The following is a 24,190-nucleotide window of genomic DNA, read 5'->3' on the forward strand; positions in this document are numbered from 1 at the left end:
GGCTGGTTCCAGCACCGACACGTGACGTGGCCTGGGGAGCGTGGATGTCCTCCAGCCCCGCAGCACGGACGGAGAGGGATCGGATGTGGTGCCGGGCTGGGGGCTCCCAGTAATTCCTCTCTTTTACTCCTTAAAACAACCAGAAAAATGGGTAGGTTTTTTTATTCTAATAATAGTTTTGTTGTCATTTGTTTTTCTTTTGTAATTTGGCGTTTTTAAATTTTTAATCCCATTGTGATTATTTACTTGGTAAAGGCTCAAAATTAGAAATTGAGGTTTGGTTCAGGTCAGAAGGAAAATCCACGCTGGGGTTGTTTCTTCCTTCTAGTAGGAAAGCAATGGGAGGTGCGGGGGCTGAAGAGAGATGTGAGGGTTCCTCCCAAAACACTGAACCAAAAACCCCACTTTCTTTTTTTTTTTTTTTCAATTAATTTGAATTACTTCAATGCAAAATTTTATTTGGAGCCAAATGTAAATGGCCGTCGCTACCAATCTGACTGCATTTGCACTATTCCCTATCTCTTGGTTTCTCTGCAATGGAAGCACCAGCCCTTCTTCCTCTTCCAGATAACAGCCCCTTTAGTATGCTAAGTTTTTCATTTACACCAAACTTGTCATAAAAACGGGCTTTGATCTACTTGGTTGGTTTCACAGTTACCTGACGGTTTTTCAAACTTAATGTAATAATGCTTTTTTAATAAGTGTCTGTATTTTTTTTAATTCCAGCTCACATGTTTTGCTTTATTGAACGCGATGTCACTGGGAAAAGCCACGATGTGAACAAGTTTCCGGAGAGCAACCCTCAGACCCTGCATGTGGGTGCTCCAGGCTGGGAAAGCTATTTCCTCCTGATCTGCAGCTGTTTGACACGTAGCTGCTCCTTGCTGAGTAACGCAGCTGATGAGAAACCTCGGCCATAAATGTTACACACGTTTGCACTTTCCCTGCGCCAGCTCAAGGTAGATTTCTCAGTCTCCTCTGTAGCAGCAGCCCCGGGCTGTTTTCCATCCCTCCCCTGTGTGACAGTCACGGAGGTAAGGGCTGTCCTCCTTTGCTCAGAGCTGTGGAGCCAGGGGAACCGTTCCTTCAAACCATCGGGCTCTCACAGCCTGTGTTTCCACTGCATTCCCTCACCCAGGTTTTGGGACTTCCTGCCCTTTTCACGTGGTGTTGTGTTCATTAAGTGCACCACGTACCAGATGTCTTCCCACCCCCTATAGCGTCATATTCCTGGAGGTGCCAAGCCATGCAGTTGGGGTACAGCGTTGTAATTAAAGGGCTGATCTCATGATTAAAATACTACCTGAGACTTAAATGTTTTAGGGTGAAATAGTGCTCTGCTCGAGTTTGTAGCAGAAGGAATTTCCCCGAGTTCAGCTGTCGGGTCAGCCAGCGGCTTCCTGTGCAAACCCACTGGAGAACACGTGAAGTCCAAGTTCGTTGCCTCCCCACCCACAGGGCTGGCAGCTTGTGAGAAAGCTCACTAAGAGTGAGGATTACAGTGGGATTACAGTGATGGTGTGGGCTTGGAGGAGCCCCAGGGACATAATGGCACTGAAAGAAACACGGGGACTTCCGCCGCACGTCAGGTTTGGGACAGAGCTCCTCTCCTGGCTGTATTTGCTGAAAAGCTTCATCTAAGCAGTAGCTGGAAACTGAAAAAACACGGTGGATTAGCTTGGTTTTGACTTGAAATGGGAGCCATGAACTTGTAGGTGGGCCACCAGCCTCAGGGTGTCCCTAGAAACGTGTGACTTTAGGCAGGACCCTATTGTGCACCCAGCAGCTTCAGCTGGATGCTTCTCAGACAGCTGACGATACCCGACGTGGTCAGAACTTTAGCGAACCCCTTTCTTTTTATGACTCCATTAAGTGTTAGAAAAGAAAGTTTCCAAGGCTCTTTTCATCAAAACTATATGTTTATTTATAAAAGAGAATGGAAAAAAATAGACCAAAGTGCTTTCTTCTATAAAAGACAATACCGTGGAGGTCGAATGCTTTAGACCTGAGTATACATGGCATCGCAGCCCAGAGCTGGAGATGGCTGATCCAGATCTGATGCTGAATATCACGGAAATTTGGAATTAGAAGGTCAGCAAAGGATTTTTCCGCTGATGACTAAGGGACTTAACCACGCATCTCCTACTGATTTCAATTAGAGATGTATGGCCAAATCCCTTCACTGGCTTTAAAAGTTCCAGCCCAGTTAAATCCAGAGAAGAAAAATATATAATTTTTTGACTCCAGGCCTTAAATTGCCTCACCAATTGGGCCCATCTCTGTGCAAAAGACAAATGGCCAGACCCTCAGCCAGCAGAAAGCAGCGTACCTCACCAGTTCCATTTATCCACTCCAATGTGGGTCAGACTGAAGAAATCCATTCTAGTATTCCCTTGGTTTTGGGTGTACAATAGCAGAAGTTCACAGCTATACCAAAGTTTTGTGTTTAAGTAATTGAATTTGGAGCTCCATGATGCTGCATGAGCTACTTTAGGTTCTGAGTCGGTGGGGAGCTGCTGTGGTGCAACTCAGGGGTGGCACTAAGGTACCTGTGGAAATGGCAGAGGTGAGACAACACGGTCACCCAGGCAGCAGGATGTCTTCTCAGTGCTGAAGAAGATTTTGAAGTGAATGGCAAAATTAACCGGTAAGGAAAAAAGCACAATTTCCTCACACTGGGAGAAAAATCTTTGCCTGGGGCATCTTCAACACCAAGCACCTATGACTTCTCTGAACAAGTATTTTCCCTCAGCCTACACACTCTTTGGCCTTAATAGTTTTTATATCTTGACAGCGGTGCAAAGTTTTCTGCCTCAGTTTCCCCCAAATCTTGAAACAGAGACAGTTCTGAGACTTCCTAGCTATGAAACTCCAGCAAACTCTGTCTTACTTGAAGACTCACATTTTTTCATAAAGCTCGGTAACCTGCAGTGCTCTGACATCAGCATCCCATTCTGCATTAAAAATAATCCATGTGTCTCTCTTCGACTGTAGGGCTGAAACTGAAAACAGAAACCTGGAAAGCATTGCTGCAAGCTGTCACTTGACATTCGTTCTTAATTTGACTTGCTGCGAAAATCTGGAAGTAAATTTTACGATTTCTTTAAGTTCTGGCTCATGATTTTTAAGTGCTTCCGATCAATAATGCTGAAACCCTTTCCTTGTTTTCAAGTCAACTCGTCCACTGCAAGCAGTTGTGGCATATGAGAACTGAAGCTGCTAGGAGCGAGCACCTTCTCTACCCCTCTTGATTAATCTGCTGTGATTGTGCATCGTCATCCTCAGCAGGTAAATGAAAATCCACGGTGTTTTTAACAGGCATCTAAGAGGGCTAATGTTTTACTGACTCTGCCCTCCAGTGCACTCTGATGTTTTTTTTTGTGTGACAATTTTGGATCGAGGTGTTCTCTGAGTTTTCTTTATCAGAAACCTCATATCAAAGTCTATGCGGTGAGCACTTTGACTTTCACTCTCCTTTCTGTCCAGTTGAACACTAGCTCAGCTATGCCAAAACAAGTCATTCAAATTCTCCTTTGGATGCATCTTTTATTCCTTCTGGCAGACTGAAAGGAGCCTCCTTCAAATGTGAAACACTGCTAAAGCTACAAAAACAATCTCTACCACAAAAAAAGCCCTCTTGGATTCCTTCCTGTGAGCGTGTTTTGGCCTGGTTTCTGCTGTTTGTTTTACATTTTGTCTATTTCATTTTTTTTATGTAGAACCGATTAGTATCTTTATTTGCTTTTAATGTTGTGTGCTGGTTTGATGCATGTTCAATTCTGCTTCCTCCCCAGCCTCCCCACCACCTAATATTTTTTTCAGGCACATCTCAATACATAGAGAAGAGCTGTTATGGGATGAGGTCAAATTCAGCTGCAGCACTGCTCATAGCTTATCTCACACAGTAGACAAGAAGGAAAATAATCGAGATGGGAAATGTGGTCTGCACGAGTGCGCTCCTCTTTCAACAGCCTGGCAGGCAGGTAGCCACCTGGGATGCTTATTAGAGCCCTTGGGTCCAGCGTTAAGCGCTGAGTTTCCTGGTGTAGTAGCCAGTAATCCTCAGCTATAACTCTTTCTCCAGTTCTGCACATTGTTTTACTATCGGAGGTAAAGAAGACGTGCTTCTAATTTCTTCCACAAATCTCTGCTAATCTTTTTTTGTTTGTGAGTGCTTCTTCCTATCCTGCGTGGTGTAAGATCCTTTGTGCAGGCACTGTGGTGTAAAGCAGTCCAGTCTTCTGGATTAAACAGATGTAAGTTCAGAGTCAAGCCATAACCAAATGTCAAATCAATGCAAACAACACTAGGTATTTGCGATCAAATTTATCCATTTCATCAGAAGGCACTTGTGAAAATTGTATTTATCTATGCTTGTGCCTAATAATACTGAAAAAAAAAACCACATCTCTTTTAGCAGGAAGGACTCTGCCTGAGACCAGAATCAAGCTTACGTAGCATCTAACGTATGGCTGATGATGATGACTGCTCACTGAAAAGAAAGTATGAAACAGCCCCTGCTAAGGGTCCTAAACCATGCCACGTGCTCAGCACAATTCCACTATGGAATATCAGTGGAAAACCCTTTTCCTTTGCATCTCTGCAATGAAGGTACCTGTGAATGCTGTTAGAGATGATGATATTCCAGAAAGGTTGCCAGAAGCGCCAGCACTTAATGGCACTTTTGGGAGGGAATCTGTGAGTAAGAGGAAACACATATGCCAAGTGCTTGCAGAGTAATAAAATGCACAAGGTTTGCATTAAGAAGAAAAAAAAGAGCATTCATGCTTAGTCCTCTGTAATACAGCAATAGCAGCAAAGCAAGTTTTTGGACTTTAAATAGATGCTGAAGAATAACTCTCATTTTGAGCATTAACAGATGATATAAAAGCCAGCAGCTCACACCAGTGGGTCGCTGTCTTACAACTGTATATAAACGTGCACATGACTAGCTGTAGACTGCAAGCTTAGAAAGAGTTGTTACAAGTGAGACAGCAGGCTGTGCATACGATCTTGTTTTCTAAAAACATTTTTTGCAAAATCAAGAGCAAATCCACTTGCCCTTTAAAGTATTTTTCAAGTTTCTGATGTGTCTTTGTGTTAAAGTTGTTGGTTTTGTTGTTGTTGTTTGGTTTGGTTTGGTTTCGGGGGGAGGAGTTCTTCTTTTGTTCATACCATTGGCTGGCTGGGTTGCTGCCAAACAGAGTTTCCCAGCCAGGGCAAGCTACGTGCTTTGAGGTAGGGTTCCATAGCAGCCTAAACTAATGAAGGTTCAGCATCACTGTGCTGGTCCCTCACAAACCTGGCAGAGGCACTTGCTTCCTTTTGGGGGGAGCACTGGTACTGCTGGAAGGGAGAGGACAGGACACAGCGGGAATGGGGAAGATGAGGCTGCAGCAACACTAACTTACAATGACTTAATAAGATGCCACGGGGTTACAGTCTTTGTAGAAATGGTTCCTGCATGAAGTCCTGCTTTCTTTGAAGCTAAGGGCAAGATGGAAACAGATTGACACCCTGAAAACCTTCTCCCCTTCTCTGACCCCTTCCATTTCCTTTCTACACAGTGTATGTAACCTTGGGGATCCAAAACCTGCAGACAAGTGCCAGGTTCCTCAGGTTATGCTCAGGTTGTTTGAAGCATGCGGACCCAGACTGGATAGAAGCTGGTCATCTAAATCCTGCTGATGTGAGTCTTCAGTGAGCTGATGCTCTCAGCATGCATTTTGGAGAAGGTAAGGGAGCAACACCAGCCCCATGAGCTCAGATCTGAGCCCACACCTGAATCCAAGTTTGCTTTTCTCTTTACTAAATCACAGCTTTGACTCCAGCGAAGGATTAAGAGGCGAGTTGTGGTTTAAAAGGCCATCGGGTCTTGTCTATCTGAAAGCTGGTGCTGTCTTGACTGCCAGTGGCCTGATACTTGTGTGTATGCACAGGCTTTGCATGTGCTGGCAGAGCCACTTTCTACACCTGACGTAACTTCCGCTGGTTGTTCCCATGGCTGGGAAGACCAAAGAGGGAGAGAATTAACAGGAAAGTATAAAAAAAAACATATCAGGAAAGCATAAGGAATATGTCAAAGGTAGTCAGGCTGTTTGCTGTGCTTCATGGGAACCATGTCACACTAGAAACTTTTTGCTCTGTGCTTTCTTATAGGCAAAGGTAAAACTCTGCTCTGTTGCAGTCTGCATCAACACACCAGGAGAGAGCAGGCTTATCTCGCTGGAACTGAACGCACGAGTCGGCCCTGGGTTTTGGGTGCCTTCTCTGGTAAGCAACATTTTCCCCTCAAAACCAGGGCAGGTAACTCCAGGCCCAGGAGCTGATGCCCAATTGTCACACAGTGACAACGCGTCAGGGAAAGACTCGGTGCAAATCCTGACCCTTGGGACACGAGGAGCAAGCAATCCCCTCCGGTGAACTCAGCAGGCCGAGGGCAGGTTTTTAAGAAGTGAGTGAAGGCACTGGCAGCCAGCTGATCAGAGGGGCTTGCTCAGCTCTGTCGGCTGGGCTCAGGGTGGTATCTGATGCTGCAACACACCGTAGAAGAGCAGTTCCAATCTGCAGCCCATAGGGAACTTGCTGACTGAAGGACTGTGTATTTTTCTTCCAACGCTGTGTTTTCCTTTTCACAGATGCAGGCTTCTTCAGACTGGTGGGAAGAGCTGAATGCGATCTAGTCAATACATTATTGTTCACCACAGTCCAGAAGGAGCTGGGAATCGTTTTCTGAATTTCAGCTTATCCATATTGCTTGTTCGGTGCCGGAAATGTGTTCTACAGCAGTGATATTGTGCCCTGTGGAAGATTACAACTGTCCCAGGTAAAGGCGAATCTTCAGGTGGCGAGATGTGGGAAGGAGCTGTGCTGGGGACAGATGCACGTGCCACAGATGTTCCTTGTTTGAAGAGCAAAGAAGGAAAATGATTAAAAAAAATGACTTTTCCTTTGTCTTTACTCAGTGTCATGCCTGAGGGCATAAATGTCTTCAATATAAAAATATATATATATTGCAGCTCTCCAGGTGATGGCCCTGGGCCACATCTGAAAAACACCAGTGGTGTCTGCTTCCCGTAGGAATTCTCTGAGATGCCTTCCTTGCTTTTCTCCTTTTCCTCCCCTCGGGCCCTTTAACTTGTCTGGATGCTTCACTGTGAAGGAAGGAAGTCAGGCTGAAAGCCTCTCTCACCAGTTCATAGGAAGGTAGTTGACTTCTGGAAACAGAGTGAAATAAGGAACGTCAGAGCTTTGTGCTGGCCTCTGTGAGCACAGAACCTCTCCTCCATGGCACTGCCACCGACACAGAAACCTGCGGTGATTTTCAGGGCTTTACATTCCCAGACACTGGCAGCAGTCTCAGACACTAGCTAAAGCAAGGAAGCCCTCAACAATGCCACTGCCCTTTGGGCTCTAGGAGTCCTCATGGGAATGGAGGCCCAAGAGCTCCTCGGCCAAGCTGGTGAGACCATTTTCTTCCAGGGCTGCGATCAGTCGCGCTATTGTGGCCTTCTTCCCCTCCGACTGGATAAATCTGAGCAGCAGCTGATAGGCTTGTTCATAAAGTCCCTCTCGGTCGTACTCGAGGGCCAGGTTATCGATGACAGGATCTCGCAGGGCCCGGCAGCTCCTCTGCAAAGAGCGACCCACTTGCTTCCATTTCTTGGACACAAGCTTGGCAAATTTCTGGTGGTCGTCTGGGGTGAGTGTTCTGTTGGCTGAAAGGAACAGACAGCAGATAAAATATAAGGTTTCATGGCTGATGTGAAGTAGCCAGGGCCTGCCCAAGTTTTACTCGTTTTTTGGTGGAGCAGGGAGTGTGTTAAGGATGCAGCATGTTATTAAACAGCTGTGGAGCTGCTCTGCTTGTCCACTGGTGTTTTAACACCAGGAGAGCACTGAGTTGGGAGCAGAAGTGACAGCAGGGAGGCTAAAGGGACCAGCTCACCGTGGGCAGGGGCTTGTGCACTCAGCAATCCTCCTCTGCTGGAAAGGGAGAATAAACCCGAGTCAGTCTCCCCACGTAGTCTCCCTGCTCAGCATGTATGAGCTGGACGTGTCCCCTCAAGGTCCCCTGGGACGCCCTGCAGTACTTGTGCAGAGAGCAGGCGGGAAGCAGGGCGCTGTTCACACTGCTCTCCACTTTTAGTCTGTGATCCCTAGGGACAGTGGTGTGGCGTGGGTGGCAACTTACCTGCTCCCAGCCATCTGCCCTGGCACCCCTGGGCTCCCTGCCTGGCTCAGGTCTTTCTCCTTCTGAAGTCTTTCCATGATATCAGGGCATGCGGGCTTGTCCCCACCCCACAAGCTTGTCACTGTCTATTTTCTCTTTTTCTCCCCTGGGATGAAAATGCCTTGTAGTTTGCCAGAGGTCGCTCTTCTCTAATGGAAATCCTCTTTATTTGTTCATCCTCTTTATTTGTTTCAGCCTTTCAAAAACAACTCAGCCAGGCATTTCTGACCAAGGCCCCCTTCCCCACCTAAGCATCCTTAAAATAGTGAAACAGAGACCAGGAGCTCAGCTGTTTAACACTGGAAGCTGTATACACAGTTTAAACACACTCAGAAAAAAAATAGGTGATCTCAAGCTAAAATTTCTGTGTGAGACTATCTCAAAGCTGTCTGCAGTGGACAGACACCAGAGACAGACAGACAGACAGTGTGCCTCAGAGAGCCTGAGCTAAGCAGTCCCTGCTGAAAGCGGGGCTGGTGACTTCTATAGCAGCCTTCCCAGTCTGATCCAACCCTGTGCTGTTGACTCACCTCGACCGAGTGATGTGGAGGGAAAGAAAACTACTCTGTAATTCGTGTTTCAGTATTAAGGAGCTTTAAAATGTGAGGGAGCTGGAAAGGGACACAGACTCTGAAGCATCTGGCTCTGAGTCACCCCAGGAAGAAAAGTGCTGAGGTGTATGGCAATATCTTAGTACTATTCCACCTCCTTCCTTACGGGGTGCTGCAGATCCTTGATTTACCTGAGGTAGACCCCAGTATGAACATTCATCCTCCCTTTTCGCCTTGTGGCAGGGAAGACCGAGGGCTCTCTGGCTCAGTCCCAGCCACTCACCAAACTGCTGTCCCTGAAAGAGGAAGGTGACTTGCGGGGAAGGAGAGCTGCCTTGGGAAGGTAGAGACGGGGAGTTCAGAGACGCGCAGTCCTTTGCAGGCAGGTTGTTGTTGATGTTCTGGTGAAGGATCAGGCTCTTCAGATACTCCTCGAGCTCGGTGATCTCCTCATCCCGCAGGCGGTCAGGCTGTAACGCAAACAGCGTCAGTGGTTGGGGCCAGGATCGCCGCCGTGCAAAGCCATCGGGGTTTAGCTGGAAGGCACCTTGTCAGCACGGCTTAAGGTGATGGTGTTGAGAGAGAAGCAGTGAGATGGCTGCAGCTTGGGTTGTAAATTGGGAATCGAGTGCAATAATCTAATGGAGTTCTGGCCATAAATGTGTGAATTTGAATCTGTAATGGGATATGAAATAGGCAATCTCCCCTGGGTTTCTCACTGCTCACAGGTTGCACTGAACTGCTCCTAGGTTGGGTTTATTTTCAGCAGCCCCCTGCAAGAAACAGGGTGCACCACAGGTGGTGGGGCTTCTCTGATTTACTTCACATGAGGGTCAGACCCACAGAATAGGGTGGCCTGATCTAACAGCTCATGGCCACCAAAGCAGGCAGCTCCTGCTACTCCCTTTCCCTCTGCCTGCCCCTCCATTACATAAGTTTTGTTGTTCCTAGCACTTTCTACATCCTCTGCAAGCCAATTTTTCTTGCTAACCAAGACCTCCAAAATAATCTGACCTCCAAAGAGGTCAAGACAGGAGAAAGAGGACAAAGAAACAAGTCAAAGCACATGGGAAGAGTCGAAGTGGGTGAGCGCTGTGACTCGGTTCAGTGTTTAGCTCATGTACAAGAGGTTGGTTCCCAGCACTGCACCCAGCCAGTGACTGATCTTTCTCACTGCTCTGCTGTTAGGCAGTGGTCAGACTGAGTCAGTTGTGGGGAACAAAATAAGCCCATCTCTTTGTCCAGTCAGCTAATTCAGCAGAGGGAGGGAGCAGCAAGTAGAACTTAACAGGGTTTGTGATATGTGTTTGGTCCTGGGCTGAATGGTTTGCATTTCATCTCCGTGCCTGCAGAAAAGCACCCTGTCAAAACACCCTCTCGTGCCTAATCGTCCCAAGGAGTCGGTGACCACCTGTTTCTGGGGATCATCGAGAGGGAACCAGAGCTGTCAGGTATTGCTAGTTCCAGGTGGGAAATATAAAAGGAGAGGAGAAAGGCAAGGAGTTTAATCACATCAAGTGCCTTGGTTTTGTGGTGAAATGACAAGATCCCACTGTTCTTGCTAGCAGGATTAGCGTGCCAGTGCCAAAGCATGAGATGAGCAAGATGTTAGACGTCGTCGCTGAGAGAGAGACATCGCCCTCAGAACGGCAGCCTTCCTGCTGGCAGCAGATGCTGCCTGTCCCCACTCTGTCACAAGCCCTTGGTGCAACGTGCAGAGCGTCTGCAATCGTGCTCATTTCTAGGAGCAGTTGCCACTGCTGCTCAGAGGAGGAGGTGTGAGAGGCAGGGGAGGAAGGTGCTGGGCAGCGATTGCTCCACACAGGACTGCTCTCCTCCCTGCCAGCCTCACAGGTGTGTCGAGACACGTTGTGCCTTCTACAATTCCTCATCTGAGTGGTGATAACAGCCACACTAGCTGAGCCACACAGATTGCTGTGGGTTAGCAGAATCACTGTTGGCCAATTTAGGTAATGCTATGGCCCTTCCAGGTGAGTGCACAGATCATTTCTGGAGAAGGGCAGAGCTGTTTCTCCATAGTACAGCTGAGAGCTGAAGGATGGAGAATTCAACAGCCCAGCATGCCGCGGCAGAGCAGGATTTGCAACCCCTTCTTGCATCCTGTGCTACTCATTGCTGCCTTGCTTCCCTCCCTCTCCCATTCACCTTTTCTCTGTAGATACACTCCAGGCAGCGATCCTCATCCTTCAGCATGTTGTCGAGGTGCTCATTGCCAGCCTTCAGCTCCATCTCTAGAGGCACCGTGGTCATGGCCAGGGAGAGCTGGAGGTGGTTCTGCAGGGACTCCTGGAGCACTCCTTCCCGGTAGCTCTGCAGGAAGCGGCGGCAGTTCTCCTGCTTGCAGAACTTGAGCTGCACTATCAGGTGCGGGTGGCTGCAGTGCACTTTGAGCATGTCCACACCATTCACGCTGCCGGTGGAGTCTGGCAGGGAGAAGCGAGCAGAGTCACTATCCAGGCATGAGACAGACAACCCAGACCCACTCCCATCCACCACCAAGCCTGCAATGGAGTAGCTTTCGAATCGTCTTCTCTCCATGATAAAGTCCTTGGGGATGGAAAACCTGTATGCAAAACCAAGAGGAAAGGATTAAGTTTTTGCTGCTCTGCTACCACAAATCCCCTGAACTACGGTGTTCAGCTGGTGCTACAGTCCAGGTAATTATCCCAAAACAGTCTATTGGGGGAGTTTTTAAGTCCAAGTTTCCATTGCTAGGACAGAAATGGCTACACTAAACAGGTAGCACAACAGAGGTGTGCATCTTACAGATGAAAATGCACAGTTCAGCTCGGTGCTCAGCCAGATTCCGGTCCCTGTGACTGGAGTTGTGTGCAATGATGAAGGTTCTGGAAAGGGACCTAGTGTTTCTTCCCCACTCCTGTAACATGAGGTAGCTTCTGTCTGGCTCGGAGCCTTCAATGCATCTCACAAATAGCAAATGACAGACCCAGCTACACATGACAGACCCAGCCACAAGAATTTTGGCTGCTTGAGAGTGGACCTTGACTAGTTTAGCCTCTTTGCACAGAGAATTAATTCATGGTAAAATGTCAGCAAGGAAAAGGCAGGGTTGCACCCTCTAACATTAGTGCAGGGGGAGCATGAGAGACATGGACGAGAGAGAGAGGTCAGGGCTTTGTCCTTCCTTCTCCCAGCAAAGTTTAATTTTGATTAGCCTTGTACACTGACCTTGTCTCCACAGGGATTTTGTATGCTGATGATGAAAGTTTAAAGTATGTGTTTTTCTCTTTTTTTTCAGCAGAGTCCCGTGGGAGGCTGGCTATGGCTGTACCACTTCCAGACCCGAATTAACCTCCTGGCCTGTCGTTGCACGGGGCAGTACGGCTGTATCAGCGCAGACTGGCAATATATCAGGTATTTCTAAACCACACATTAAGGCATTATTTAGATGTGCCCAGGGGAGACTTAAGGCAAAGCAGACCTGTGTGCTCTGCGTCGGCTGGGACAAGCGACCTGGCGTTTAAAAGTCTGTGCTAATGGTGGCTTTACGGGGTTTACACAGGGCTGGTTGCATCAGAAGTTTTAGTTTGGACTAGATGTGTGACTGGGACTCTGCACCGAGGAGAGAGATTTTAATTCCGATTGTAATTGCTGATCAGAAATGTCCTTTTGTTTTTATTGGTTCCTTCATGCCTTTTTTTTTTTTTTTGTAAGTGCTGATCAAACAAAAGCTTATGTACAGGGCAAGAGGGCTGGGGAGGGAAAAGCTGTACAGACATGGAAACCTTTATGAATGGTGTACAAGACAGCTATTTCAAAAGAGAGAGGATTTTGCACTCATTTCTTCATGAAACTTCTGACAGCTTCAGATTTCATGTCCTTTTTAGGTCTGAATGAGCATGGTAGCATTTAACATTTTTGTGGGCTTTCCTTTAAATGTGTGAGCAGATTCACATTCCAGTGAAACGAAGCAGGCATAAATCGAGCCTAACTGGACAACTGTGTCAAGCTCCCTGCTGTTTCGTATCTTGGGATCAAGCTGCAAGACGAGCTGGGCTGTACTGGATAAACTAGCCAACTTTGCTAGACTGATGACTGCCAGAAGAAATTACAGGACAGCTGCACAAACCCAACTAATCAATATAGGCTCAACTGTATGACAGGTAAAGAGCACTGTGAGAGCTGTTCTAGGTAAATATGATAAACTCTTCAAATTAGTCTGCAGTCAGATTGGTGCAAGGGTAGATAGAGAAACGTATTTTCATTGCCATCTGCATCTCAAGGCCTTTTTTGATGTAAATACTGTTAAGTACAGTTGAAGTTAATGTAATTGTGGTTGTTTTTATCAGAAAAGAACTTCTGCTGGCTATCACTCATTTAAAAAGTAGGCTTCTCAAAGAAAAAATCGTGTTTCTCTAGCAGAAATTAAAGATTTTTTCGTACCAATTGCAATCTTCTCCTCTCCCGCATAAATGTGTTTAAATAAACATTCAGAAAGCAGGATAATTCACAGGACAGTTCAAGTTGGAAGGAAGCCCAGCAAGTCTCTAGCCCAACCTCCTTTGCGAAGCAGGGTCAGCCCTGAGGTCAGACCAAGCTGCTCAGGGCTTTATCCATTCCAGTTTTGAAACCCCCCAAGGATGGAGAATGCGCAGTTGCTCAGGGGGACTTCTTAACTGTCCTTGAGGGGAAAATGTTGGTCCTTATATCGAGGGTCTGCCTTCCTTCTTTCAGTTTATGCCTGTTGTCTCTCATCTCCCATGCACCACCACAGAGAGTGTGGCACTCCCTCCCTGTAGGTATGAGAAGGCTGGTGGTAGGTACCCCTGAATCCTTCTCTTCTCCAGGCTGAACAAGTCCAGCTCCCTCAGCATCTCCTCACCTGGCAAGCACTGCAGCCACCAAGCATCTTGGTGGCCTTCTGGGGAACGTGCTCCATTTTCCCAGTGTCCTTCTTGTACTGCAGGGCCCAAAACAGTGTGGTATTCCTGATGTGGTCTAATGAGTGCTAAGTAGGGGAGATAATTACCTCCCTTATTACTGTTGGCCTTCTTTGTTGGCAGGGTTCACGTTCAGCTTGCTATCTACAGAGACCCCCAGGCCCTTTTCAGCAGAGCTGCTCTGCAGCCAGCCCGTCCCCAGCCTGTTCTGCTGCTGGGGTTCTTCCTTCTCAGGGACCAGAGTCCTTCTCAGGACCGGAGTCCTTATGAATTTCATGAGGTCCCTGGTGCCCCATTCCCCCAGCCTGTCCAGGTCTCCCTGAATGGCAGCCATGCCCTTGAGCACATCATCTCGTGCCCCCAGTTTGGGGTCACCTGCAAACCAGAGTTCTGCTGTGAAGGGAGATGCCAGCCCCTCCGTGTAACTGGGCTTTCCTTCCTGACTTGGCTGCCCCCGCAGGCAGCGTGGGCACCTGAGCACAGCACTGGCAGATGTTTCTGAGCATCAAGATAGATGCTAAGCCCCGCAGTGCTGCTGATAACGAATCTCTTTCCTCTTTTTGTCAGTTCATCTCCTGCTCGCTCTCTGGCTCACCAGCAAACAGACTGTGTGAGACTGCTCTGCATGAAAGCAGAAATCTCTGAAACATAGACTGTAAATCCTCGGAGAGTCTCCTTTGTAGCCTCCTAAAGAATAAACAAGCACAGTGCATGGCTGATGCAGAATCCTGAGATAAGCTGAGGTGAGACCTACAGAATTACGCCATAGCCAAAAGAAGAAACCTTCTCCTGACTACAGCCCATCTAGACAGATTAATAACTCCAGGAAATGGGCACAGAGCTGAACACACCCAAGTGCTACAGCAGCAATGGGTTCACCAGCTGGAGGGCAATAGCTGGCCATGCTGGTAGCCCATCTCATTTGCAAGGAAGATATGTTAGCACGAATGACAGCAAAAGTTTTATATCCCGTTCTGTGTCCAAACTCAAATCCCAGCCCGAACCTCAGCGCTCCCCTCAATCTGGCAACAGATTTCCTTACCCGTGTGTGTGAGATTAAAGAAAGGCATGGCATTGCTACGTGAAGAGACGAGACGGTCAGTCTGCCAAGGTATCAGAGAGGACGGGTACCTGCTAATGCCAGCTTCAGTGCCTTGAATACGCTGGGTTTCTTCTGGGAGCTTTCGTAGAGAGACGGCAGAGCGATAGTCTTGCACGTTGACTGCAGGAAGAGGTAAGCGCTGCCAACCCAGGGAGCCGAGCTGCCTGCCATCTTCAGCACCCTACAAAATCACACAGCTGAGCTGAGAGACCATAGGGACAATGGCCTGACACCAGGTGCATACAGCAAGCAGTAAGCACAAGCATGAGGGGATTACAGGGATCTACCCTGACTTCTAGAGGAGGCAGCAATGTTGTTAAAGCAAGTGTAACCTTTAAGGAGTTTATTGCTGTTCTGTAAAGCACAGCACAGTGTGACATGGTGTCATTCAGACTTGGCAACTCACAAAGCTCGGAGTTCATTCTCCACTGGATCCCATTCATTTCTAGCCCAAAGAGACTCCAAAGCAAAGAGTTTCAGTCTGCAGCTAAGGAAGGATGGTTGGGGTACTCCAGAGGCACCCAGCAGTCCTGGTTCTGGCATGTTCACCATCAACTGAATCCCTGCTGCACTCAGAGGTTCTGGTCCCCTGGCTGTCCTCGCTGAGGGATACACTACAGTGCCCACAGCTCCCTTGCTGCCACATGCTTGTGGCCCCTCTGGAGGGAAAACTGCGTACCTGAGGGATCAGCACACAGCCTTAATTCTCCCCAGCACAGAGCCAGGTTACAACCAAGCTGTACTCTGGGACCAAAGACTGCAGAAGGCAAACTGAAAGTTGATTTCCCTGAGAGTTTAGATCAGAAAGGTGTCTCAGATCTCTCTGCACTGGTGAGCTTTGACTCGTGGACACTCAGACGTATCCTTTCATTTTACATCCTAGCTCATTTATGATTCTTCTCCCATTATTTGCCTCTTGCAGCAACACTCCTGGACAACACCGCATCCAGCCCTCCATCTTCATCGTGCCTGGCCCTCACTGGCCAGCTAACGCAACGCTGCATCTGCTGCAGCTGCACCCAGCTCTGCTTCCCAAGGCAAAGATGAACCAAAACACCTCCCAGACTCCAGCTGCTCAGCGGTGCCGACACCGGGCAGGGCCAGGTTGAGGCTGTGGCTGCCAGAGAGCATGCAGGGGATGGCCACAGCACCGCAGGAGATGGGCACAGCACCACTCCTTCCTGGTGTATCCACACTGCCTGAGCATGTCCACGAGCTGGTTGCTGCAAGCCCCCAGGAGCTGCTCCCACGCAGAGTGGAGCTTGCAGCCAGCCCTTCCCGCACGTCATGGTGACGAGTAATTTGGGGACTTTCGGCTCAGCCCTGTTCCTAAGTCCTGCCCACTCTTTCTGACTACTTGCTTACACCTCTGTCACACCATCAGCTGCTTCCCCACCGGCATCCCTTCCCTCCTGCCTTCTGCCTTCATCCCTTCCTGCCTTCTGCTGTGTTGTGGTGACCTGGCAGTGTCCCCCTCGCCTGCTGTCCTTCAGATTGTGGGTGTGAAGGTGGCCCCATCTTTGGTCACTGGGACTGACCACCAGATTGACCTGCAAACCATTGCCATCCTTTGCAGCATGTCAAGTGCACCAGGATGTAAACGGGGACCCACCCTGTTTCCTTACTATAACCTTGAACTGAGCCCAGCATGGAGCCTTTTACTGGTTCAGAAACTCCAGGAAATAACCAGTGAATCATGAAGTTCATACTGAAACTTCAGGAGTTCAAGAAATGCCTGTAGGATGGGGAGCGAGTATTTCTGGGTCATGGTCTCCCTGGACACACAGCCCTTTTAGAAAAGCATCTCACAGATGTGAGATGGTCTAGTCTGAACCTCGAAACAGAGGGAAGTGTGGGACTGGGGCACCCATCTCCTTCCGTCTCACAGAAAGAAGGTAACAGAAAGCTAAGTAGCACCTTACAAAACTGCAGATGGGGGGTATTTAAACATTTTAACCCCCAGAACAATTCATCATCTCTTCCAGTGCAGCCACCCGGGTGCCCCCTACCAGCCCCGAGGGGCACACGAGTACAGGACCCGGCTTGGTCCCGCTCCCACCACTGCAGCACAGATCCCATTTCCCTGCCCAGGGCAGGCTCTTGTCCCTCTGCAACGACCGGGCAGCGCCAGGAGGTCTGCAAATTATGCCCAGCATCGGGAAGGGGCCCCTGGCTGTCGTGCCCAGAGCCTGGGGGGGCAGTGGGTGGCTTGCCAAGCGCTCACCCCATAGCAGGAGGCTTTGCCAAGCCCAGCCCTAAGCCCCAAGCACCACGCCTGCCCATCCCTAGCTCCCTTTTTGCCCACTTCTGGTGCACGGCCGGCTAGTCAACGGCTAGCTGCGAGGGGGCCGCCTTCGTGTCAAGGCAAAAAACACCGCCGCGATTTCCCCCGCTGCCCGGGCATCCCTGGGAGCTGGGACACAGGGGTCCCTGCCGTGCTCGGCCCCAACCCCAGCCCGCTCCGCCCGCCTGCAGGGCAGCCCCCGGCCCCTCCAGCGGCTCCGGGCGGCTTCTTTACCTCCTGCGGCCGCTGCCGCCCGGCCTCGGCGCCGCCGCTTCCGCCTCTGCGCTGCTGCAGGGCCACGGCACCGCCCGCTGCTGCAGCGCTGCCGGGATGGCGGGCGGGGGCCTGGGGCTGAGCCCTGAGGGCAGCCGGGGCCCTTGGGTTAAGCCCTGAGGGCGGCCGAGGTTCCACCAGCGCTTTCCCCTTTCCTACGGCCCCTCCGCGGCCCAAGCGAGCGTTGGTGCCGCGCCAAGGCCGGCAGCAGCCTCCGCCAGCAGCCGAAGGGGAAGAAGAGAGGCTCTGGGCCTCCCTCGCCTTCACGCCGCTGGGCTGGATGCCGCAGGGCGGCCGGGGGCTCCGGTGGCAGGAGGGTGCCCACCCTGCGGCCGCTCGTGTGCGCGAGGACGTGTAAGGCACAAACGGTTCCCTTCAGGTAGCTCGGAAAGCTGCCCGTGTCTGCGACTGGGATCCTGGTCCTGCAGGCAGTGGCTTGAGGCTGGCGGGTCCCGGCTGGCACTCCTCAGCTTTCCCCCCTGATGCTGCTGAGGAGAGCGACTGGTAAACGGGAAAAGGAAGATTGGCCCGGTTAGTAATTAGCGAGTGGCAGACGAAGTTCAGCTCTCACCCCCTCCCTTCCCTAGAGCTCATTTTAATGAGGTGTCCTGGGATCATTTTGCTGGGAAGGCAGCAACCCCACAGCCTGTTAGATCTGCCCCAACAACCGCTGTTTGCTCAGGATTAACTGTGTGGGGTTTCCGCTGCAGGCAGGTCCAGCGGGCTCCGTGGGTCGCTGCTGTCCGGGAGCACGGTGGGAGAAGGAGGAGAGCTGCCAAAAGAAATGAGCAGGAGCCCAGCACTGTTTGTGAGAGGAGACCTCTGGGACCCCACTTAGTAGGGGCAGAGCAGTGTGCTGCTGAGCTCGGTGAGGAGGCAGGGACACCAGCCTGGTCCTCACGTCTCCTGGGGGATGGGTCGGACAGCGGGGTCCATAGAGGTGCTGAGTTCAGCTGACGCTCTGGTTTGCTCCTTCCTGCAGGGATCTGGCTGTGGGAACTCCGCAAAGAGCAAAGCAGCTTTTGTGCAAATCCCCTGGTTCTGTGGCACGCAAAGCAAGGAGCTGGATTTGGGTCCTCAGCCTCAGGTAAGAGCCTCCTAACCAGGTCTGGTGTAGGTGTCCTCCTCTGAGCAAGGGGAAAGTGTTATCATATATAAAATACGTGTATACACGTGTAAAATACATACCTCTTTCATGCCATTTTACAACATTTCAATGCTAGGAGCTCATTTCTTAGCTAAAGGAAAAATCTACATGAAATAAATCCTGGAAGGGGTTAATCCAGGCTGGCTCTCCTGGATACTCAGGTCCCCAAGGGAAGGCAACACCCACAGCCCCTCAGCCAGGTGTTTTCCTGCTGCCAGCTTGAGACAATGGTGAGTCCAGGTACCCAAGGGTTTGCGGGGTTAAATGGCAGTGAGGGCTGATCCCAAGCTTCCCCTGCAAAAGACCGTCCTGAAGGAGTTGCCTCCCAGGGCCAGGTGGGGACAACCAGGTGGCTTGCTGCGGGGGGCTGTCACCCATTTCTGTCCCCTAAACATTTCCTCCTTGAAGTTAACCTATGTGCAGCGTACCGAAGGAGTGAAAGAGGAAAGGGTCGCTGATAGTGAGTTTCTCTTCCGCCAGCCCTTGCCGAGTGGTGCTGAGTGAGCATCCCGTGTGGTGAAATCAAAGTGCTCGATAAGCACTCCGAGTCTCACCCCGCAGTTCCCTGTCTGGAGAGTGAAGCTGTCGCCGAGGGGAGAGGCTGAGGCTCGGCCAGCACAAGATTTGAGGGTTAGGGTTCGCTGGGGAAGGCCAGGCTGGGGGAGGATGTGGGCTCCCACCAAGTCTGGCAGGCCCAGCAGTGTGTATTAAACCCCAGGAGGAGAGCTGGTGCTGAAGCAGGAGCCAGGGAGGCCTTTTAACGCGCGCATTCCCATAAAGCATGTCGCAGCATCCTGGCTCCCACCCCGTGGGCAGGGAAGCCGCCTCTTGGCTGTTATTTTTGGCATCTCCTCCTCTGCTCCTCCCTCTGGGGCGCAGGCTGGGGAGCTGCAGAGCATGGAGGAGGCCGGGCTCTGCTCGGAGAGGTAACGCTGCTTCCCGCTCAGGCTCGCTGCGGGGCCGCCGAGGAGGCTGCCGGGGGCTTCCCCACGCTCTCCTGCTCCTGTTGGGGCTGGGGCCGCCTTGGTTGGGCCCTGCCTGCTGAGGGCTGACGAAGCTCGACGCAGCAGTGGGCAGAGCCGCTCCCTCACGCGGCCAATACCTCTGATACCTCAGTGGCTCACGTGAGCAGGCCCAAACCCAGCTGTCCTCACCAGGGCAGCTGCCCAAGGTGGACCCGGGCCAACCCACCGCATCCGCAGGCCGTGAACCACGCTGAAAGCCATGCAATTACTTAAAATAACGCTAATTATTTTTTGCTTTCTGTCTGCCTTCCTGCTCTCTCAGGCCGTGTTTTGAAGCTTTTCCTAACGACTGCCGTGACTAGAAATGTTTTTCTACTTTCTCAGAGGTTCACAGTCTTTTCACATGACTCCAAAGGCTCTAGGTAAAAATACATCATGAAAATAAAAGGAGCTGGACACGTGAGATTTCAGGAGTGGTTTAGCATTCTGGCAAATGTCTATCAGAGGGATTAAAAGCAGCTAAAAGCAGGGTCCAAGCTGTCAGGCGACTGTCAGAGAAAATGACAGAAGATAGTTCCCAGGAAGGAAGCAGGACTGTATTATTTGGCCGCTGTAGCTCTCAGTGGTGGGTGGAAAGGGGGTTGTCACTGATACGATGGTAGATAAGATAAAATAGCTGCTATGCTGCTGCTGTCGCACAAAATAATGAGTCACACTTCAAAGCAGTGAATTCTAGAAAAATACTTATTTCTTTTTCTCTCTGCATTGTTTTTTGCATCGCTGTCCTGTGCTTGCTTTATGTTTTTCAACTCGTTCCCTACCTAAAGTATCTCTACAAGTGTAGGCTTTCAGTTCAATGAAAACTGTGGTGCTGAGATAATGCTGTGACTCCTGGACCTGGGCCTTCAAAAGCAAGAGGGCATGCCCAAAATTTTGTAGTGAGGTCGTAGGACCTTGCCCAATCTTCAGTGCTAGCCCAGGAAGGGGAATGTTTGCAGGCTGTAAAGCTCTGTCATTTAAAAATCCCTTGCTTCCTTATGAGAGGAAAGAAAAACTCTCATATTGGTGGTTTTATTTGAGCAGAAATGTAGAAGACGGATGAAAGAATTCTGTACGATGCCGTCAACCTCAGCCTTCGTCCCAATTGTTTATTCTTTTGCCTTGTAGCTCACATGAAGGGTTAATCAAAATGTGCATTTGCATTTCTTTGTCAGACTTGTGTAAATGCAATTTATAAGAAGTGGATTAACAGTAATAAAACATTTCTGTCAAACTGCCATGTCTTATTTCCGGTAAGGGCCACTGTAATTCAGCTACCGGGTTCTGCTATAAGCCTTTTGTTTTGCAATCAGTAAAAAATGGATGTGTGGGGCTGTTTTCTGTGCAGAACTTCTGCTTGTAAAGAGTTTTTTTTGTTGTTGTTTTTTTCCCCTACAGTTTGAGAAATCTGTCTCAGCTTTTTGAATACCAGGGCAACAGTGCTAGAAAATTCCCTTGCATTTTTATTACTTAGAGTAGCAAAACCTTGCTGCAGGAAAAATAAGCATTTTTTTTCCAAAGGTTTGGTCTTACATCTTTAATTCTTGAAAAGTATCAAGAGCTTCCTAGGCTTGGTTGAAAAAAATGTGTAAAACAATTGGCCAGTGAATTTTCCCTGTTTTTATGTTGAGTTTCAAAATACGATGAAGTTTCAAGTTTGAAAAAGTATTTACCTTCTCTGCGATCCAGTCGTGTTGGTTTGATAAATCCTAACGTGTCTTTCTTTTTTTGAACAGGGACATTTGAAAATTAATTGCCATTTTGGAAGTTTCTCCAGTTTTTAAACTTGACTGACTCAGCAAAATGCTTGCTCCAGTCCCAGAACTGTGGAACTACATCCCAGAGGAAATCCTCATCCAAATTTTCTATTACCTTTCTCTTCAAGACAGATACGCAGTCTTCCAGGTGTGCAAACAGTGGGCTAGAGCTGTTTCTTCTAGCTCTGTTTGGCATTTCACAGAGATCAGGTAAGATGAGCGGTTTTCTGAACTCTGAGCATCTCTGCAGGAATAACAAGCTCATTATGTATCAGTGCACGCTGAATATTTACACGCCATATACTATGACATACACCCCTAGACTGTGACATTATTGGCGTGAATTTTGACTTGTGTGTGATATTATAGTTCATAACTAGCACATATTTTTATAATGGAGGAAATTGTGTTATGCTGTTGTGTTATTTTTTTTTTTAAATGCTGCTGATGGTTTAGGTGTTGGGGGAAGTATTACATTCTCAGGTAAGTTCCTTTAAGTTGTTATTTAAAAATGGCAAGAAACAAAGTTATTTAATAATCATCCTCATCATGACAGCTACTTCTCTGATGGGTCTTTCTGGAGACTAGCTCCTCTCACCTCCTCCCTCCTTCTTCAGTGTTTGGCCTCACAGTGACTTGCTAGGCATCAAGCGAGAAGAAAGTTCTGAGGCATCCGTTGATACCTGCCAAAACACTAGTAAAGGAGAGAATCTGTTCTGTGTTTGCTTAGTTCAACTTCCACAGTGACTAACAGTTTGTTTTACCTTTTCAGATGTGATTCAGAGGATGAGGAAAGCATGCTGCAGAGCCTGGTCCAGTTCCTCAGCCAAATCAAACACCTGAAGATTGTGTTTGACCAGTCCAAAGAGGTCAACCGGCAGAATGTGAGGCACATCTTAGATCTGTTGGCAAAACAGAGTCACAAACTGCAGCAGCTGTGCATCGTGTGCCACGGGGAGAACCCCTATTTCTACTCTGGCCAGGACATCCTACAGAGCATACGGAATATATGTGATGCTAGAAACCAGATAGATCTGCAGCATATTGATTTCCGAAAAATGCCCTTTACTCTTGATGACGAGCTTGTTGAACTCATAGCTACCACCAACCCAAACTTGCACAGTTTGTTCATCAACAACCGCACCCTGGTATGCAACGTGGCACCAGACACTATTAGGAAAGTTCTCAGAGCATGTCCCAGACTCTCAGCCTTGGGGGTTTACTACGCCAGTTTGTCTGATGATGTATTTCTGGAACTGCTCAAGCCAGAAAGAGCAGCTTTCACGCATTTAGACATTTTCTGTGAGCGCCTGGACAAATATATACCTGTCATCTCAGAAGAGCTCTGGGCTGCTGTAAGTCAAAAGCATCCTCAGCTCTGCGTAGACCTGGAATTTGATCATACAGTCCCTGCCAGCAAAATACCGCGGATCCTAAAGCTGAACATACCTGTGAGCACGCTGCAACTTAACACCTATACTTACATGGTAGATCAGATTAGGTTTGTCACCCAGAGCTACAGCAGTACTTTAAAGAAGCTGACACTACAGACCACGTCCTCGGAGGAGTTAAATTCCTCGCTAATAGATCTGGCTAGGCACTGTCAGAAGCTGTTGGAGATCCACTGCTACTGTGTGGTCAGCCAGGAGGTGGTGGAAGCGTTCCTCACACACTGCCCCGGCCTGAAACAATACACTCTCAAGATCACCAAGGAGCGACACCCCTGGAAACCAGTGACAGTTCAGTGACCTCCTGCCTTCCTGGGGAAATTGTGGGGAGCTGCAGGAGTACAGTGAGAGAAGCTTTAGGGCTATGAGGAAAACACTGTAAAATGCCCCCTGTGCTTGCTGCGACCATGCTATTTCACTAACACTGACTGTTCAATATGATGCACACCCATTCAGCAGACTGAGCATTTGTAATCAAATGTGATAGAGAAAGGTTTATACAGAGAAATAGAGTTGCCTATTTTAAACTTTTCTTTATTGGAATATGCAGGACATGTCTTTTTTCTTCTCTGCTTCTTTATTTAGCAATAGCAGGAATGCCAAACATCCGTCATGGAGTTTTACAGAGGACCCCAGTGAAATTTAGTTTTGATTTTAAGTTTTAAAAGAACCTCAGTCAAGTATATTGTGTCAGGTGTCCAGCAACTACTTAGATAGACAGTTAAAGAAGTAACAGCTTCAGTGCAGCCATTTTGTGCTCACTGGGGTACTTAGCCACGTGGATTCTGTGGGCTATAGCAACAAACTGTGGTCATCTGATGGAAAATCCACCCTAAATTTGATAATTCCTCTTCTGGCATTTTTGTGATCGTGAGCTTACCCAATGTCCAGATGTCAGGTAACTCCAGTTTGGAAGGATCTAAACAGGATGTGAATTATGTTAGAAGATGCAAGCAGGAAAAAAAGCACTTAAGGAAAAACACTGGCAAGGTAGTAATAAAAGGCAAGTAGTAGTCTGCAAATATCCTTTTCCATCCTTTCTTTCTGTTTCTCAGGAATGCAGATCTCCAGGTTATAATTTGAATGCCTTTTGCAAAGACTTTTGCTTTCATTAAATTGTTAATGTGTCTTAGGAGAAGGAAGAGCATTTACAGATTTTTGTACCACCTTGCACTCAACAACTAATGGCAAAGGTATCTTGAACCTGAATTCGGATGTGTGTGTGTTTGCCTGTTGTACCAAAGATTTTGGTGAATTGTTATTTGAAGAGCAGTTTCTCCATTGAAATAGTCCTGGCATAAAGCTACATCGCAAGCACCTATTTAGACCTAGCTAAAATAACAATAACAATAATAATAATAATAATAATAATAATAAATAATAATAATAATAATAAACTATATTGCCTGGTAGATTATATGTGTAGCTGTTTTCATCAGCCTCTCATCTCACTGAAGAGCCAAATCGTT

At 48.6% G+C, this 24,190-nt stretch overlaps 2 protein-coding genes and 1 long non-coding RNA gene across 12 annotated transcripts; 2 read left to right on the forward strand and 1 right to left on the reverse strand.

The window, feature by feature from the left end:
• Nucleotides 1-11: 11 nt before the first annotated feature.
• LOC125184627 (uncharacterized) lies at nucleotides 12-6,949 on the forward strand. The gene is made up of 2 exons (XR_010834634.1): nucleotides 12-151; nucleotides 727-6,949. It is a non-coding gene; the product is annotated as an uncharacterized lncRNA (long non-coding RNA).
• TRADD (TNFRSF1A associated via death domain) lies at nucleotides 1,931-14,979 on the reverse strand. The gene is made up of 4 exons (XM_048078680.2): nucleotides 14,838-14,979; nucleotides 10,951-11,228; nucleotides 9,068-9,254; nucleotides 1,931-7,718 (listed from the first exon to the last, which is right to left on the reverse strand). Exons 1-4 carry the CDS (start codon nucleotides 14,977-14,979, stop codon nucleotides 7,414-7,416), a joined length of 912 nt encoding a protein of 303 aa, XP_047934637.1. The 3' UTR covers nucleotides 1,931-7,413.
• A 5-nt stretch (nucleotides 14,980-14,984) lies between these two features.
• On the forward strand, nucleotides 14,985-24,121 carry FBXL8 (F-box and leucine rich repeat protein 8). Of its 10 annotated transcripts, none has more exons than XM_067004692.1 (5): nucleotides 14,985-16,703; nucleotides 18,348-18,452; nucleotides 19,800-19,899; nucleotides 21,253-21,483; nucleotides 22,046-24,121. In XM_067004692.1, exons 4-5 carry the CDS (start codon nucleotides 21,320-21,322, stop codon nucleotides 23,019-23,021), a joined length of 1,140 nt encoding a protein of 379 aa, XP_066860793.1. In that variant the 5' UTR covers nucleotides 14,985-16,703; nucleotides 18,348-18,452; nucleotides 19,800-19,899; nucleotides 21,253-21,319; the 3' UTR covers nucleotides 23,022-24,121. The 10 variants fall into 10 exon arrangements, with proteins under 10 accessions (XP_066860793.1, XP_066860792.1, XP_047934636.2 ...); XM_048078679.2 differs by lacking the exon at nucleotides 14,985-16,703 and adding an exon at nucleotides 17,580-17,719; XM_048078675.2 differs by lacking the exon at nucleotides 14,985-16,703 and adding an exon at nucleotides 17,760-17,896.
• Nucleotides 24,122-24,190: the final 69 nt, after the last annotated feature.

This window comes from Anser cygnoides, chromosome 12, assembly GCF_040182565.1.
Source record: "Anser cygnoides isolate HZ-2024a breed goose chromosome 12, Taihu_goose_T2T_genome, whole genome shotgun sequence".
NCBI lineage: Eukaryota > Metazoa > Chordata > Aves > Anseriformes > Anatidae > Anser > Anser cygnoides.